The 18,750-nt window shown below is 40.6% G+C and overlaps 1 protein-coding gene across 1 annotated transcript in view; it reads right to left on the bottom strand.

Moving 5' to 3' along the window:
• The window catches only part of DNAH7 (dynein axonemal heavy chain 7), a 519,305-nt gene that overhangs the window by 44,627 nt on the left and 455,928 nt on the right, over positions 1-18,750 (bottom strand). The window contains exons 63-64 of the mRNA XM_089689972.1: positions 5,361-5,591; positions 2,922-3,074 (exon numbers count right to left, since the gene is read on the bottom strand). Of these exons, the coding sequence (XP_089546098.1) occupies positions 2,922-3,074; positions 5,361-5,591 (384 nt within the window). The remainder of the gene's footprint in view (positions 1-2,921; positions 3,075-5,360; positions 5,592-18,750) is intronic.

The raw sequence follows: 18,750 nt of genomic DNA, 5'->3' as shown, positions 1-18,750 counted from the left end.
TTAAAAGAGGTTTAGACTCCAGAGAGAGAGATATCATATTACCCCGGTACAAATCATTAGTAAGACCTCATCTGGAATATGCAGTTCAATTTTGGGCACCAATTCAGAAAGTACAAAGAAGGGCAACCAAACTGATAAGAGGCATGGAGGAGCTCAGCTATGAGGAAAGATTAGAGGAACTGAGTTTATTCCTTCTTGAGAAGAGGAGATTAAGGGGGGATATGATCAACATGTATAAATACATCAGTGGTTCATATAGTGAACTCGGAGTAGAGTCATTCACCCTTAGGGCATCACAGAGGACAAGCGGGCACCCTTTACGTCTGGGGGAAAAGAAATTTAATCTCCAAACACGGAAAGGTTTCTTCACAGTGAGAGCTGTGAAAATGTGGAATAGACTCCCTCAAGAGTTGGTTCAGCCAGCTCAGTAGATTGCTTCAAAAAAAGCCTGGATTATTTCTTGGATACACAGAATATAACTGGTTACCATTTATAGGTAAAGTTGATCCAGGGAATATCCGATTGCCTCTCGGGGGATCAGGAAGGAATTTTTTCCCCTGCAGGAGCAAATTGGATCAGGATTTGCTGGATTTTTTGCCTTCCTCTGGATCAACTGTGGGTGTAGGATTATAATTTTTTTTTTTTATGGTTGAACTGGATGGACTTTTTGTCTTTTTTCAGCCAGACTAACTATATAAAATTGTTGTGACATGTACCACACAGCCAGTACTTGCCAGATATTCATGCAGCTCCCTTTAATGTTGCTATAAGCCTCTTGGCAGCCCCCAGACCAGTTTTCTTCTTGTCTTTTCATCAATTTTGGAGGGACATTCAGTTCTAGGTAATGTCACTGTTGCACTATATTTTCTTCACTTGATGATGACTGTCTTCACTGTGTTCCATGGTATATCTAATTGGAAATTCTTTTGTACCCTTCTCCTGACTGATTACTTTTAACAATGAGATCCCTCTGATGTTTTGGAAGCTCTCTGCGGACCATGGCTTTTGCTGTAGGATGCGACTAAGAAAATGTCGGGAAAGACCTACTAGAACAGCTGAACTTTATTTGGGGTTAATCAGAGGCACTTTAAATGATGGCAGGAGTGTACTCACTCCTATTTAACATAATTTTGAATATGATTGCTTAATTCTGAACACAGCTACATCCCCAGTTATAAGAGGGTGTGCACACTTCTGCAACCACATTATTCTAGTTTTTTATGTTTACTTCCCCCCTAAAATATTTCAGTTTGTTTTTCAATTTAGTTGTACAGTTTATAGGTCACATTAAAGGTGGAAAAAGTTCTGAAATGATTTATCTTTGTCTCATTTTTTTTTACAACACAGAAACCTGTGACGGGCGTGGTGTCAGACCCCAGTCCTTCTAACCAACTTGTGACCGAAGGACCAGCCAATCTAAAACCACATGCCACTTGCGTAACAATGCCACGCTCAGCTGCACCCTGCACAAAGATTTTCCAGCTCACTGGACCACAGTCTATGTGCCAAAAGCCTGAGAGCGATTGTTACTGGGTCAGGTTAATTACGCAATTAACCCTTCACACTACCACCACCACCTTTTTACAGAGAAGGAGGAAACTCACAAATCTTAGCAGTAACACTATGAAGTTTGAATAAGCGTCTGTATACACACTGTCACCACAGACAGATGTATCCAGAGGTTTTAAAACACACAGTAGCACTCTTCAGAGACGGGATTCTTAGTTTGCATTAAAAAGCTTTAGAAACAGTTCAACGCTTTTCAGAAAAGGATTTATTACTAAAAAGGTCAAAATGATGCAATAAAAAAATATTTACAGAAAAGATGTAACCAATATATATATAAATAGAGCAATAACACAACAGAGAGATAAAGGAAGAAGTTTAAGAAGGTAGAACACTTGCAGAAGTCCTGGATTAAGCAGAGTTCAAGTGCCCTGAACAAAAGGGTACCTTTTCTCCCGAAGTTGGTTCCTGATGTTAAAAGGGAGAATCTCTCATCTTCTCTCTCCAGGCATGACAGCCTGTTTTCTTGGAACCCAGCAGGGTGTCTCCTTAAAGCAGAGAACCAATCGCCTCATTTGGGGAGGGGTGTTTAGGCGGGGACCCCGGCTATGACCAAATCCCTCACTCGTTTATACCATTGTCAATAACCTTCTATAAGTCCATGTAGCATCCTAGCTACTAGCAGATTAATATTCAGAATGATATCCTGAACGTCCAGACATCAAATAGGACATATCTTACCGTTCCAGATAAAATTATATGGCTTTCTACTCTCCTGTAGACGCCACCCAGGGCTGTAGGGTATCAGGTGACTCAGATTAAACTGACCTATCTGAATATATGCTTTGTTTTATTGTACCTTGTTCCTGCCGGGATTTAAGACATTGTATGAAAAAGTGGTTTCAAGTGGGATGTAGATTTACTGCCACGCTGGAATGCTTTCATGTCCAGTGACTGACGGATTTATATCTTTATGACCAGACCAAGGCAAGGGTCTGACAGACATCATGGAACCAGCTAATTGGGTTTACAACCATGAAGTGTATCCAGCTGTTCCCGATGATCTTGTGACCCCAGCATACACACGTACCACATGCCATTCAAAAAAAAGGGAGGGGGACTGATTTGGAGTGAGAATGACATTTGCAGAGTATGATCCAAATTATGGTTGTCATTGTCCATATCTGTGCGCACAATTATCACAAAACCTGACATTTTAACAGGGTGTGTAGACTTTTTATATCCACTGGATACACTGTACAGTAAATGGTCATCCTAATAGCTGTGTTCATTGTGGTTTTTGTTTTTTTGTTGTAGTGTGTACTTGTTCTATAATTAGTTTAGAAAGCTGATGTAATTAAATTTAGCTTATGTTTTTGTCTGTAATCAAGAAGTGTTAATGGTAATTGTCTTACCTGTAGAAATTTTAGCCTTGCAAGAAAATCATTAACATAACTGCCAAGAGGTTTGAGACTTGGGTATGATTTCTTCATCCACATTCCAGGAATCTTTCCTTTTAGTATGCTCAGAACTACTTCTTCCAAATCCGCAGACATAACCACCAAACCCTGATTGAAACAGCCAACAATTTGTAAAAATTGTTGAAGATTGGTTATAAACAAGAGTAGAGACACATTTCCCTTGCATAAAAAATAACATCTTTACAATCACAAGCAATCTATCTTTAAACCTTTATCCTATAAGGTGACAAATCAATTCTTAAAGCTGAACTCTAAGCAGATACAAAAGACACAAAGCAATCTAGTGCTGTAATCTTTAATACATCATTAAACGTATATTTTAAAGGCAAACAGTTTAAGTTCCTCAATTTGATTGGGCATCAGCCTCTCGTCAGCTCAGGAAGAAGGAATGAAAAATAGCATATAGAACCAGTCAGTTGTGCTGCCGCTAGTGCAAGGAACATGTGGATAGGAGGAGAGGGCAGTCTGTTGCTTCTCCTTCCACTGTCCACACAGATGGTAGGGGTTGGGAGAAAAGCTGTAAGTTAAAGAACAACTGCAGCAGTGAAAGGTCATATTACCCTCCTGCCCCCGCTAGAAAGGGTTGCGGTGTGTGGCGGAGCTGTGTAAATGTCAAAATAGGATGGACAGAAGTACAAATCCGTTGGCAGGTAAAACAACTCTCATATATGTATTTAATCTGTGTATTTAGCTGTTTGCCTGGAGTTCAGATTTAACACAGACTGTTTATAAAAGATAAAATAATGAACATCAACACTGCAACAGACCTAATTATCGTAAAACTAGAACAATCTGAAAAACTCTGTTCATTAGAGAGGGCCCTGACCCAAAAGAAATACATTTAGAAATAATATGCATATACTGAGCATTCTGTGCACACACTGAGGCTTTAGCCATTAAAATCCACCTGTTTATTCCACTTATTACTAATAATTCTACTTTGGTAATACAAGCAACCTAACAAGCAGAACTAACAATACTAAAATGTATTAAAGATTTGCATCAATTTCATGCCACCATAAAAAACATATTGGAGACACATAGCGAATGGCCCATTCCTGTTCTGTGAGGGCTCACTATGCAGGTGTGAACAACGCTAAAAATGATTTTAGGTACTGAGCCTTTAGTGAAGAGGAACTTCATTCTCTCAATCCACATTGACTAGTTTGAATCCTTATGCTGCTAGCATTAGTAAATAGATAGGAAATATATCATATTTATTTGTTTTAAACAGTTTTTTTTACATGTCTTTAGTTACTTCCTATTTTCCATGCCTAAGAAAATGATGTCCTACATCCCAGTAGTCTTCCGGAGGGGAGGAGGGGTTTTCTCAGCTAAGCACGATCTCCTGACTTTATGAATGAGCTAAGGGCATATGGATTCCAGGAAGTCATTGTCACCTGAATCGTCTGCCATGGCCAGAAATGCTAGGGGGTTGTTTTTCTAAGTGATTTCTCAGCAAAATAAAGTCAGAAGACATGGATGGATGGGTGATTTTTCTTTGAATATTAAAAATGAATAAAATAGCACTTTTGGTTTGTGGTGCTCAGATACATTGTAGTTCTGCTTTAAACAGAGGAATAATAGGAAGTTATAACATACTGTATACATTACAGTTAGCTGGTACACAGTCATGCTTTTGGTATTTAGGATTACTGATTGTTACCACATCTCAATGTAAAAATCCCACAGTAGCATTACAAACACTGTGCCCCACTACATTCTATATTATATACAGTGAGGAACAGAAGTATTTGAACACCCTGCGATTTTGCAAGTTCTCCCACTTAGAAATCATGGAGGGGTCTGAAATTCACATTGTTGGTGCATTCCCACTCTGAGAGACAGAATTTAAAAAACAAATTCAGGAAATCACATTGTATGGTTTTTAAAGAATTTATTTGTCTTGCACTGCTGAACATAAGTATTTAAACACCTAAGACACAGCAAGAATTCTGGCTCTCAAAGACCTGTTACTGTGTCTTCAAAATCCCTGTTGCAGTGTGTGCAAACCTGGTCAAGAACTACAGGAAACTTTGACCTCTGTAATTGCAAACAAAGGCTTCTGTACCAAATATTAACACTGATTTTCTTAGGTGTCCAAATACTTATGTTCAGCAGTGCAAGACAAATAAATTCTTTAAAAATCATACAATGTGATTTCCTGATTTTTTTTTTTTTAATTCTGTCTCTCGGAGTGGGAATGCACCTACAATGTGAATTTCAGACATCCCCATGATTTCTAAGTGGGAGAACTTGCAAAATCGCAGGGTGTTCAAATACTTCTGTTCCTCACTGTACCTAAGACGTCCATGGATGGCATGCAGTTTAATCACAGAAATACACTACCAGTTATGAATGTATCATACAAACCTTTATTGCTTTCTGTATATTGATACAAGAATCTCTGATAGTCATAAGTAATTTATTGAATCGACCCATTTCTTGGACCAATACCGTATTCATACTTTGAGTGTAAGTGGTGGGATAACGTCTCATTGCAGCTTCCGTGTCAAAATTCATAGGGAGTTTACTCAGGATATCTGCCGAAACTTCATAAACCGTCTCATCTGATGATTTTCCTCCTCCTCCTGAAGTGCGTGACTGCATTTAACAAATATATAAATTTATTTCATATACTTTCAAGTATTTAGGATTTTTTATAAATGTTATAAGGTTTTAAAGTACTGGTAGATAACTTATACAACTAATGGTGTTGTATAAACCTACAGTATTTGAGCCAATATGATGCACATTTTGGAAAGGCCCAACACTTTGAAGCCCACTTTTAGTGTCTCACATTACTAGGTCAAACTTAAAAGCACACGCAAAGCCCCAGCATAGAGGTGCTAGCAAAAGATCTCATGTGCTTGTTTGTGTGTTCTATGTCACACCAGGGACATCAGAAGCTTACCTGTCTACCATGAAAATCTTGAAGCCTGTTGTGCAAAACTCAGGGAGAAGAAGCACATAGAAGCAGTGAGTTGTGCTGTACCTCTACACCAGGGGTCTCCAGACTTTCTAAAGGGCCAGTTTACTGTCCTTCAGACTTTAGGGGGAGCTGAACTGTGCCCAGTGGGAGTAAGCAATGCCCGATCTTTGGTATTCGGTGAGAAATAGTTGGTGTCAGTTGGAGGAATAGTGCACTATTTTTGTTGTCAGTGGAAAGAATTCTGTCACATCGTTGGTGCCAGTGGCAGAAATAGTGCCCCACTGTTGGTGTCAGTGCCAGGAATTATGCAACATTGTTGGTGTTAGTGGCAGGAATAGTGCCTCAAGGGCCAGAGAAAGGCAAGCAAAGGGCGACATCTGGCCTCAAGGCCGACCACTGCTCTACTGTGTATGTGACATATTTACACGTTTTACTAGTTTTAACATAGGGTAATAAAGTGCAACAGTAGTGTTAACCAGCATGGGCCCAGTCAAGGCTGTGCCTGCTGTGAGCACTGTTTCTATACCACTGTGTGCAAATCTGTTTTAGAAATACATGCAAGGGCGTGCCACCAATGAGGGAAAGTGAAGTGACCACTTTGGCAGCACTTGGTGGAGAAACTCCATCCTCACTGTGGCTCAGTAATGTTGCTCTGTATACACAGGCACCTGCCTGCACCATAACAACTAATGCTGCTAAACTGTCCTTTGTCCTAGAAACCATTAAAACACAGCATCACTGGTTGCTAGGATGCTATTGGACAAGCTACAGCATCACTGGTTATATAATCTGGTAACTATTCAGTTAAGTTTTCAGACAAATATCTCAATTCACAAAGCCACAATAGTTATTGTACTCCTTTCTAATAATTTATCCAGTGATCATTTTCACATCAAAGATATTCAGGTCACCAAAAAAAAAAAACTGCATTAGAAAAACTATTTTTCCCCATTAAATTAATTCTTAGGAATGAGTACCTTTTCCAGCTCTCCTTAGGTGCCTCATTAAATCTTACAATTATGAATTGCCTGAAGCTAGCATTATTTTAAAGGATAAGTTCACCTTTTAGACAAAATAATAAATGCACATTTTTTTGCAGGTAAAAAAATGTGCATTTATTATTTTTGTCTACAGGAGCCTAGAAAGCATTGCACCAGCGATCAGTATATTCTGACAGGAAGAATCCATGAACTACCACAGTGCTCCACAGCGACAGTGGTTGTTAATTGAAAGCTACAAGCCGACAGCCGCTAAGGCTGTCAGGACTTGCAGTTCATTCAATCAGGGAAGTCCGTGAATGAATGATGCACCCTTGAGGGCAAATCCCCGCATGGCTGTGCTGTTTTTAAATCTGACAGATAGTACTAGGAGAAGTTTCCAAGTATTATCTGTCAGAGGGAGGGAGAGGGGGGCAGCAGGTGTGGCTGTGGCTTTGGGAATATGTTACATGTTCCACCCTAAAAACGAGTGCAACATGTAACATGTTCCCAAAGGTGAACTTTTTAGGGTGGAGCATGTACTATGTTCCCATAGCTGTGCCCCCCTCCCTCTGACAGTACGGGGAGAAGTTTCCCCATACTATCTGTCAGATTTGAAAATAGCGCGGCCGCGTGGGGCTCCGCCCACACGGCTGCATAATGCATTCCCGGACTTCCGTGAATGAATGAACTGCAAGTCCCGACAGCCTTAGCGGCTGTCGGCTTGAAATTTTCAATTAAGTACCACGGTCGCTGTGGAGCACCGTGGTAGTTCATTGAAGCTTCCTGTCAGAATATGTGCTTGCATGTACATCCCATACGGCAAGCAGATATTCTGAGAGATCTGCAGGAGACCTGCATGGTATCAGTGATCTACTGATCGCTGGTGCAATGCTTTCCAGGCTCCTGTAGACAAAAATAATAAATGTACATTTTTTTGCAGGTAAAAAAAATTGCATTTATTATTTTTGTCTAAAAGGTGAACTTATCATTTAAAACAAGCTTACGGCTGCTACTACAGCTATGAGTTAGGCATTGATTTTTTCAGATGACTCTTGGCTTTCTTATAAAAGTGATACAGACAGCTTTAGTGCCACCTGATCACTTTTACAGTACAATGAATGACCATCCTGTCACATAGGGGTATAGTTGGTAATAGAGTCACATGTGAGATATCACTACAAACATCGGAGTGAGAGCAATAAATCAAGAACCACAGTTCATGGTTAATACTTACCTGATAACCTGTAAAGGCTTTAAAAGTGTCGAACACTGACAATTTTTGGCACCACAATTTTTTGCCATTTCAAGGGGAGTTGGAAATATATATATATATATATATATATATATATATATACATATATATATATATACAGTGGGGATCGAAAGTTTGGGCACCCCAGCTAAAAATTTGTATTAATGTGCATAAAGAAGCCAAGGAAAGATCGAAAAATCTCCAAAAGGCATCAAATTACAGATTAGACATTCTTATAATATGTCAACAAAAGTTAGATTTTATTTCCATCATTTACACTTTCAAAATAACAGAAAACAAAAAAATGGCGTCTGCAAAAGTTTGGGCACCCTGCAGAATTTATAGCATGCACTGCCCCCTTTGCCAAGCTGAGACCTGCCAGTGTCATGGATTGTTCTCAATTATCGTCTGGGAAGACCAGGTGATGTCAATCTCAAAGGTTTTAAATGCCCAGACTCATCTGACCTTGCCCCAACAATCAGCACCATGGGTTCTTCTAAGCAGTTGTCTAGAAAACTGATACTGAAAATAGTTGACGCTCACAAAGCTGGAGAAGGCTATAAGAAGATAGCAAAGCGTTTTCAGATGTCAATATCCTCTGTTTGGAATGTAATTAAGAAATGGCAGTCATCAGGAACAGTGGAAGTTAAAGCAAGATCTGGAAGACCAAGAAAAATATCAGACAGAACAGCTCACAGGATTGTGAGAAAAACAATTCAAAACCCACGTTTGACTGCACGATCCCTCCAGAAAGATCTGGCAGACACTGGAGTTGTGGTACACTATTCCACTATAAAGAGATACTTGTACAAATATGGTCTTCATGGAAGAGTCATCAGAAGAAAACCTCTTCTACGTCCTCACCACAAAAATCATCGTTTGAACTTTGCAAATGAACATATAGACAAGCCTGATGCATTTTGGAAACAAGTTCTGTGGACCGATGAGGTTAAAATGGAACTTTTTGGCCTGAATGAGCAAAGGTACGTTTGGAGAAGAAGGGGCACAGAATTTAATGAAAAGAACCTCTGTCCAACTGTTAAGCATGGGGTTGGATCAATCATGCTTTGGGGTTGTGTTGCAGCCAGTGGCACAGGGAACATCTCACGAGTAGAAAGGAAAAATGGATTCAATAAAATTTCAGCAAATTTTGGATGGTAATTTGATGCCATCTGTGAAAAAACTGAAGTTAAAGAGAGGATGGCTTCTACAAATGGATAATGATCCTAAACACACCTCGAAATCCACGGGGGATTACATCAAGAGGCGTAAACTGAAGGTTTTGCCATGGCCTTCACAATCTCCTGACCTCAACATAATTGAAAATCTATGGATAGACCTTAAAAGAGCAGTGCGTGACAGACAGCCCAGAAATCTCAAAGAACTGGAAGACTTTTGTAAGGAAGAATGAGCAAAGATACCTCAAACAAGAATTGAAAGACTCTTGGCTGGCTACAAAAAGCGTTTACAAGCTGTGATACTTGCCAAAGGGGGCAGTACAAGATATTAACTCTGCAGGGTACCCAAACTTTTGCAGACGCCATTTTTTTGTTTTTTGTTATTTTGAAAGTGTAAATGATGGAAATAAAATCTAACTTTTGTTGACATATTATAAGAATGTCTAATCTGTAATTTGATGCCTTTTGGAGATTTTTTCATCTTTCCTTGGCTTCTTTATGCACAATAATACACATTTTTAGCTGGGGTGCCCAAACTTTCGATCCCCACTGTACATATAATGTGAATAGAGCTTAAATGTTTCTATACTATGTTATATTTTGTTTCTAGACCATAGAGAGCAGTCAAATATGCATACATGACATAACTACAAACCGAACTCTCCTGTTTATGTGAGACGAGGGATAGAAAATGAACAGCAATTAAAAGATGTTGCCTGATTTTCTACCTGAATGATATTCCCTGCTACAAGCGCTGTCTGAGTGGGGTCAAGAATTCACATCAAGTGTATGGTTGTTTAGTGCATTATATTTTGTTATCAACATTGCTACATAAACTACAAAGGCTTTTAAATGGGACACTGGCTATGTACAGAAAATTTGTTCCTAATATTTCCTTTGAAAAATGGTGACTATAACAATGAAAAGCCTGTCAATATACATTTTAGATTGTTCACACTAAGGCTCGGTTATAGAATCTAATGAAGGAACTGAATAGTGGGGTTGCCAAATGTGGCTGGTCAGGTGTTTGTTTTCATTGTCTACCCACGCCAGGAAAAATATCAACCAGTATCTGACTAGCTGCTAAGTGATAGTCCTTCACTTTGCAAAGTATGAAATTTCATGAACCATCTGCTGTAAAATTTAGGCATAAGCTGTTGTCAGCAGAGGATGCCCGATGGCAACACTTGCTGTATTTACATCTGTAATTAGTATAGAGGGGCTATGAATTGAAGCATCATCTTTCATGACTATCTTACAAAATGTGAGACAGATATTTATTCACTCCTTAGGGACAGAATATGGAGAAGTACTCTAAAGTGCAAGTAACTAACATATGCCTTCAGTTCAGGAATATCCGATTGCCTCTCGGAGGATCAGGAAGGAATTTTTTCCCCTGCAGGAAGAAATTAGATTATGCTTTGCTGGGGGATTTTTGCCTTCCTCTGGATCAACTGTGGATATAGGATTATAACTTTTTTTTTATTTGGACTTTTGTCTTTTTTCAGCTAGATTAGCTATTTAGTTATATGTAGCTATGTAAGTTTTGTAGCTGCAAATAAAATTTCTAAATTAGTCAAACTTTACATACCTGAATATACATCCCACAAAACAGAAGTGTAAAAACAGTTGCTACTAGCACAATAACAATACACAAGATGCCCAAAGTCCATCAAGATTTGAAGGAGTACACAATGTAAGAGACAGTGAGGCTCACCTTATTATTAAGGCACAAAAATCATTAACGTTACCTGTTGGTGGTAGCAGCTATCACAGATAATAATTTCAGGAGTGCAGCCACTCCCTTTATTAGATATAGAAATCTGCAGATAATACAGATTCTACACTGTATTTTGTTGCCTGTCACATGTCCATTAATTTAAGACATGGTCTCTGCCACGTATATGTTTTTGCTTCTACAGTAGGTTCACTTTATGATTGGGTCAAATACTGCAGTCTTTTACATTGTGTTTGCATGAGAAGTGCCACAACATTTAGAAAGTGTGTTTTAAGTAGGTATTGCACTAAGGAAGAGCCACTTTATGTCCTCTATGCCCAGGAATGCAAAGTATCTCAAGAGCATTTTATTATTATTTAAATATAAAAGACCCATCTCCATTAGTCTTAAGACAACCCACTGTTAATGAGAACATTTACTACAGGAAGAAAGAAAAACCCCAGAAGTACATGCACATGTATTAGAGTCATTTATATGTTTTACTTACACTGCTATCAGTCTGGAAGAAAAAAAAAACAAAGTAAAAAGTTACTTTTACCAATTTATTTCATGAAACCGCAATATATATATATATATACATATACAGTTGTGTTCAAAATAATAGCAGTCAAACATCACTAACCTGATCAATCACTGTTTTTGGTGGAAATGATATTTCTACATGGCAAATAATTTACTAGCAGGTGTAGTAGAGTAATAGAAATCCAACAGACACAACAGTCATGATGTGCATGCTGCTGATTCTGCGTAATTGAATCACTAATTGAAAGGGGCATGTTCAAAATAATAGCAGTGTGGAGTTCTATTAGTCAGGTCATTCATTCTTTGAAGAACAGGTGGCAATTATTGCCCTTATTTAAGGAAGGAAGGCAGCAAATGTTGTACATGCTGGTTACAGTGCATTTCTCTCATTCGAATGGATAGAAGAATAGCCAAAATGGTAAGGACTCAGCCAACAATCAGCTCCAGGAAGATCAAAGAAGGTCTAAAGTTCCCTGTGAGTACTGTTACAATTAGAAGACGCCTATGTGAAGCCAAGCTATCTGCAAGAAGCCCCCGCAAAGTCCCACTGTTGAAAAAAAGACATGCTGAAGAGGTTACAATTTGCCAAAGAGCACATTGACTGGCCTAAAGAGAAATTGCGCAACATTTTGTGGACTGATGAAAGTAAGATTGTTCTTTTTGGGTCTAGTGGCCGGAGACAGTTTGTTAGACGACCCCCAAACACTGAATTCAAGCCACAGTACACTGTGAAGACAGTGAAGCATGGTTGCGCAAGCATCATGATATGGGGATGTTTCTCATACTACGGTGTTGGGCCTATTTATCGCATACCAGGGATCATGGATCAGTTTGAATACATCAGAATACTTGGAGGTCATGCTGCCTTATGCTGAAGAGGAAATGCCCTTGAAATGGGTGTTCCAACAAGACAACGACCCCAAACACACCAGTAAATGTGCAACATCTTGGTTCCAGACCAACAAGATTGACGTTACGGAGTGGCCAGCCCAATCCCCGGATCTTAATCCAATAGAAAACTTGTGGGGTGACATCAAAAATGCCGTTTCTGAGGCAAAACCAAGAAATAGAGAAGAACTGTGGAATGTAGTCCAATCATCCTGAGCTGGAATACCTGTTCACAGCTGCCAAAAGTTGGTTGACTCCATGCAACACAGATGTACAGCAGTTCTCAGAAACAGTGCTCATACAACTAAATATTCATTAAGTGATTCAAAGGAAAGCAAAATCTTCAAACATTTTTCAGTTTATATAGTGAATGTTTAAGTTTGTAAAGAAGAATACAAAAACTGCTATTTTTTTGAACAGTCTAATATTCACTTTTCTTCAATTTATTTAGAGGAACAACACAAATTTGATATATTTTTCTTCATGTTTTGATTTGGAATAGAATGTGTAGTGTTCCCAATGCATTTGTGTGTATGGAAATAAAAGCTATTAGAAGGATTTTGAGCTTTAATCACTTTTTTCAACACACTGCTATTATTTTGAACACAACTGTATATAAACTTTTTTCCTAGTTTTTATGCCTGGGTAGGTACTTGTCATCTTGTCTCTTGTTAATAAGTCATGTCTTGATATGTATTCTAAGATGATGTGCTTCTTTTTCAATTATTTTTAGACACATACACTTCTACATATACTTGTCTTAGCACTCATTCACACTACTGCACTGTGTAATGCACGGCAATTCACGATACATGCTTTAGTGTGATGAAGTGCCATTCATTCTAAATGGCACCACAAGGACACTTTGCAAATAGATGTACATTGCAGTGCAGCACAACGTGACATAATACACTAACATGCGCTGCAGTACCCTCCCAGAAATACTACATGCACCTTGTTGGTACATTGTGGTGTGTTAGGCAGTGCATTCAAATTAATAGACTTTACTAAGGCAATGCACGTTATTGCACAGCATGACGTATGTTAACACACCACAACAGTATTTATGGGTCTTTAATGTACATCTAAACCATGATATGAACAAGAAATATTATAGCAAACCATTAAAAGCATGCTTGGCTCATGAGAAGATTACCAACTAAGAATTGAAGTCATTAGGCAGTCATCAAAGTTGCATGGAATGTTTACTTTGCCATTTTAAGACCTGATTAACAAATGTCTGATAAAAAAGAGAAATGTATGTACTAAAGGATATTTTTAAAACACACATGGTTCAATACACTAAGCTGTAATATTTTAACATCATTTTGTTTTTTTAGCTAACATTAATTTTTTCATGAAATTCCCACACACACATTTTTCATTATTTCACAAAAAATAGATATTTAACTGTTGAAACTCTTTATATCTCATGTATCTACTGTCTGTTTCAGGAATCAGTACTTCATCTCAACTTCAAATGGCTGTTTTCTGCTCAATAGCCCCCTTATAACACTTCCCATTCAGGCAGTGGCAAAAAAAACCAGAGCCTAAATAAAACTAAATTCTTAGGATGAAATTGTTTACACTTGCAAAGGGTCCCCTTCTGTACTGCGGGGCTAACTGTTCAGAGGATGATTAAAAAGGTGATATACGTACCTTATTCCTTGCTCCTGCAGCCTTCTCTTCTTTTCGTATGACCAGTCCCCTGAAGCCTCTTCCTTTTGTTGCCTAGCCAGTTGAGCTGTCTGAAGTTATCCATTACAATTCAGAACCAGCAGTCCTGCACTGTATGGGAGGACACTCGAGGGTTTGTCCAGATTCTAAAGTGTCAGACAACAGCTGCCAGGTGAGTGAGGAATAAGGTAAGTATCTCACCTTATTGATCATCCCTTAAATATAGCAGTTTAACCTTGTATTGAGGATCCACAGCATGGGAAAAAATTTTTTGTCCCACATATTTTAGCTTTAATATGGAAAATTCCATACGCAGGAAAACGTGTACATCATGGCTTTTCTTTTTTTATGCACAATTCCTAAGGTCTGATCTGCATAATTTCTGCATTTATAAAAGGTACACAATTCTGCAACTGCAAATGGACTGTTTCAGTTAAATGACTCCGCAAAAAATTATACCCTATATTCCCCATTTTTATCTGGATACATTTTTATCACTAAAAATAGATAAGTGGGGTGGAATGTAAAAGAAACCTATCAAGAAAGAAATATGTAGGCTTCCATTGCCAATCAATCCTATTGAAAATACTATCTGCCTAGTTGTCATGCAGATGTGTAGGCTTTCAATACCTGGAACAAGTATAGAGATAATGGATTTGAACTTGGTCTTACTTTTATTTGCCTGATTTGAGTCCAGGATTTAGAAATGCTAAAGCCAGACACAGTCAGGTAGCAGTACTGGCTTACATCTTTGTCTTATTACCTACTGTATATAGGTACATTTAGGTAGATCACTCCTCTCTCATCATCAGCAGAAGTACTGAGGTTGATATTGCTTTAGGAGTCACTTCTACAACAAAGAGACACAAATGATACTATTGCCCCTAAGAGTGGGGGAGGGGGAAGCGAAAATTCCAACTTCGACAACAGATTTTTCTGGATCACCCTCTAGATCCTTGATAATTTAATTTGGGAAAAAAATCTCTATGTATGCCTATACAGCTAAAGATATTCCAGTTAAGTTTCTTTCATAACGAGTTTGGGGTTGAAGTGATAACCTTTATTGGCTAAGTCCAGCTATTAAATATGCAAGCTTCTAGGTCATTTCAGGTCTTTTTGTGGGCACTAATATGTTTTTTTTTTAAAGGAATTAAATAATATTATAACAGAAAATCGAAATATGCACCTAGTATCAATCCATTCATGGCAAAGCACATCCCCCCACCACCACCAGCATACACTTAACCTGCCTTTCCCTTGCCTCCCCCACAATTCCCTCACGGTTACAGTATCCCCAAGTAGGCTATAACTCTGATGACTCATAGCTTACACAGGGCTTTCTGTTTATTCCCAGCAACTGAATAAAGTGGCAAAGGAGTGAAAAAGTCTGCATTTTAGAGAGCCTATTGCTGGGGAAGGGCCTCAACATGGTGTTGTGAGGAGTAGGAGCTCCAGACACCTGCCACATGTGACAGCTTACTGCCTTACCTGAGGCCCGGGCTGATGTGGTGTCAGATCACGGGGGGACCCTGAGTGCAGGTGGTCCCAGTGGCGGCCGATGAGGGGAGTCAATGGTGACTGGAGGAGCCTTCAGGAGAGTGGTGGGTGACGATGGACGGAAAGGAGTGCTGGACCCTCTGGACGCCAACGGACCGGGAGCTGGAGGCGGTAGTACCGGAGGAGAAGGGGACGGTGAGAGCATCAAGGTGACCGACCATGTGACAGCTCAGGCGGCAATTTTAAATATGACAAGTGGTCCTAAAGGAATAGGAGAGCAGTGAGACAGCAGCCTTGGGAGACCCTAAAACACCCCAGGCCTTTTTACACTGAGTCCCCCCCACTGATCCGCCTGGACCTTCCTGGAGCCTGGCTTAGAGACCTTGGTGAGGACTGGAGGCGAAGTAGGATTGGGCGGTCCTGTGTGGCCGGCTCGGAAGATGGTGGTGAGTTGCCATAGGAAACGGCAGGACATTTAATCCTTTGTTGTTCCTGATATAAACTGTTGCATATTAAAATACACCTGTGAACTGGGGGGGAAGGAGAACTATATGAGGACTACAAAAGCCGGGGTGTTTAGTGGTGGGTGGAACTGACTAGATTATCACTGCTTGTAAAGTAACCCAGTAGAGGCGGTAAAAGCCATCAGAAGAAAAAAAAAAGGGTCTTTTTCTTCTAACGGTAAATCCTTAAATGGAATGAAAAGTAGATCTGTTAAAGGAGGGGGGGGGGATCAAAAACCCCCCAATCAAATGCAAATACAAGCACAATCGGAAAATACATGCCCTTGCAGGAGAAAAGCCCAGAGATCCAAACTATGGAGAAACAGCATGAAGGAAATAAAAAGTATGATGGAGATCAAGCTAGACTGTCATTTGGGACACTGGAAGAGAATCAGACCAAAGAATTTATAAACATGGAAAGGTTAAGAGAACAAGGAAATATGGAACAGCAAGGAGCCATGTCACAAATACCTACAAAAGTTGAGATGACGGAAATGTTCGTGAAACTTGAGATGTCCATGAAAAGTGATATGGGGATATTATGCAATGATTTGGGTCGGATACTAACTCGAGTTGAAGTAGAGGGGAGAATGAAGGTATATACACAATTACTTAATAAGTTAGAAACGCAAGTGGAGGTAATGCGTAGAGAACAGAGAAAGCTCTCATTTACAGTGGAAGATCAGGAGAATCGTAATAGAAGAAATAACTTAAGGATCAGGGGTATACCAGAAGAAGAGGAACAGGAAGAGGATCAAAAGGGAGAAAATAAAGAGAGTGTATAATCCAATAACGGGAAGATCAGCGACAGAAAAGTTAAAAATCAAGAGAGTACAAAGGATCAGACGGCCAAAAGGAGTACCGGTGGAAAGCCCCAGAGACATGATAATTCAATTTCATCACTTCAAAGACAGAGAGAGAATATGGAAAGGTTTGCGTGACTCTACCAAAATAAAATATGAGGAAACAAACTTGCATATCTTTTGCGGACAATGCTTCAGAGACACTGGCTAGAAGATCTTTGAAACCGATGTTGGAGCATATGAGAGAGAAAAAAGTTTGATATAACTGGGGCTTCCCAGCATGCTTAATTGGATGGAAGATGGAAAATCGGCAAGGCTGAGGTTCCCAGAAGATCTTAATGACTTTTGTGAGAAATTAGACTTACAGAAAAGATCTTGAAGAATGGCCTGAGGGGCCTAGAGAGAGTGAATGGCAGGGATTGGGAAAAAGGTAGCGGGTATCGAAGAAGAAGAAGTAGGGGGGTGTGGTGTGGGGGTGAGGGGTCAGGGGGTGAGGTTTGGAGAGAGACCCTTTTTTTTTTTTCTCTCCCTCTATCCTTTCCTTCCGGCCTTCTGCAGCCGCACCACAGTTCCCTTGCCCCCAGTCCCTTCCTTCACAGTTTGAGATAATGGGTGGGAGGGATGGGGGGGCTGTGAGAACATAGATCTAGCGGGGGGTCTGGAGGCCAAGAATGTGGATGATACGAGTTAAAGATTTGGGTTGGCATGCGTGTTTTGAGTCTCACCCCATACTATAAATCACTAGTGGGAATATTTCATGACAGATTCCAGGGCAATATGTAGGCCAGAAGGGTATTAGGGTAAAGAGAAGAAGGGGGAAGGGAGGGTGGGTGTGAGGGACCGCCGGACGGCACCACTAGCACTCCACTGGTCAGGCGCACCCAGAGCGCGGAGTCTAAGCCCCAGGGTACTTGTTCACCAGGGCCCCTGATGGTGGGGATGGACTTGTAGTACCCCGGGACCAGGTCGCCACTACTGAGCACACCTGTCAGTGGTAGGGGTGTTCGCCAGGGGCTCCAACCAGGGAGAGCCAAATGTAAGGAGGTCGGGTGACCCCGATGGGATGGATGGATGGATGGCTGAGCAAGTGAGAAGTCAGACAGGCCGAGTTGGTAACGTAGAGGGCGGTAAGGTACAAGGGAGCAGGCAGAGAATCGTCGGGACACACGCCAGGTCAGCAACAGTAGGTCAAATCTAATGAGGGGCATTCAGGAAGAGAGGTCAGGCAAAGCAAGGGTCTGGGCAGGAGAAATCAGCAGGTCAAGAGCAATCCGGGTCAAATAACTTACAAGGCACAGGTTCAGATTCGCAGGATACAGGTAGGACCAGAAGGCACTGAAATGACAGCACAGGGACATTTAAATATCCCGCCCTGCGCTGCCATTGGTGCCCAGCGGGCGGCCGCAGCTTCTACTGCGCATGCGCGAACTCGAACGCCGCGGCCGGCACGGAACTAGTGCCCGTGTCCCCGCACAGGGCGGTGCAGTGCGCCTGCGCCGGGACCATCGCGGCGGGGATCGAGGGGATCCCTGACATTGCCCCCCCCTACGGGCAACCTCTGGATGCCCACCCGATCTCTCCACCACGGGTGATCACAAAGAAACCTCCTGACAAGTCTGGGTGCATGGACATTATGGGTTGGCTCCCATGAATTGTCCTCAGGGCCGTAGCCCTTCTACTTGATGAGAAATTGGGTCTGGCCCCCCCTTCGTCGGCATTTCAGGATTGTCTCCACCTCAAATTCTTCTTCCTCTTCGACTGTTATGGCCTCCGGGGGCCTGGATTCCCGTTCC

The sequence above is a fragment of the Staurois parvus genome, unplaced genomic scaffold (assembly GCF_062004578.1).
Source record: "Staurois parvus isolate SC_StPar_1 unplaced genomic scaffold, SC_StPar_1.0 ptg000506l, whole genome shotgun sequence".
In the NCBI taxonomy this organism is placed as follows: Eukaryota; Metazoa; Chordata; class Amphibia; order Anura; family Ranidae; genus Staurois; species Staurois parvus.
Note: the sequence above shows the minus strand (reverse complement) of the source record. Positions and strands in the feature narration are given on the sequence as shown.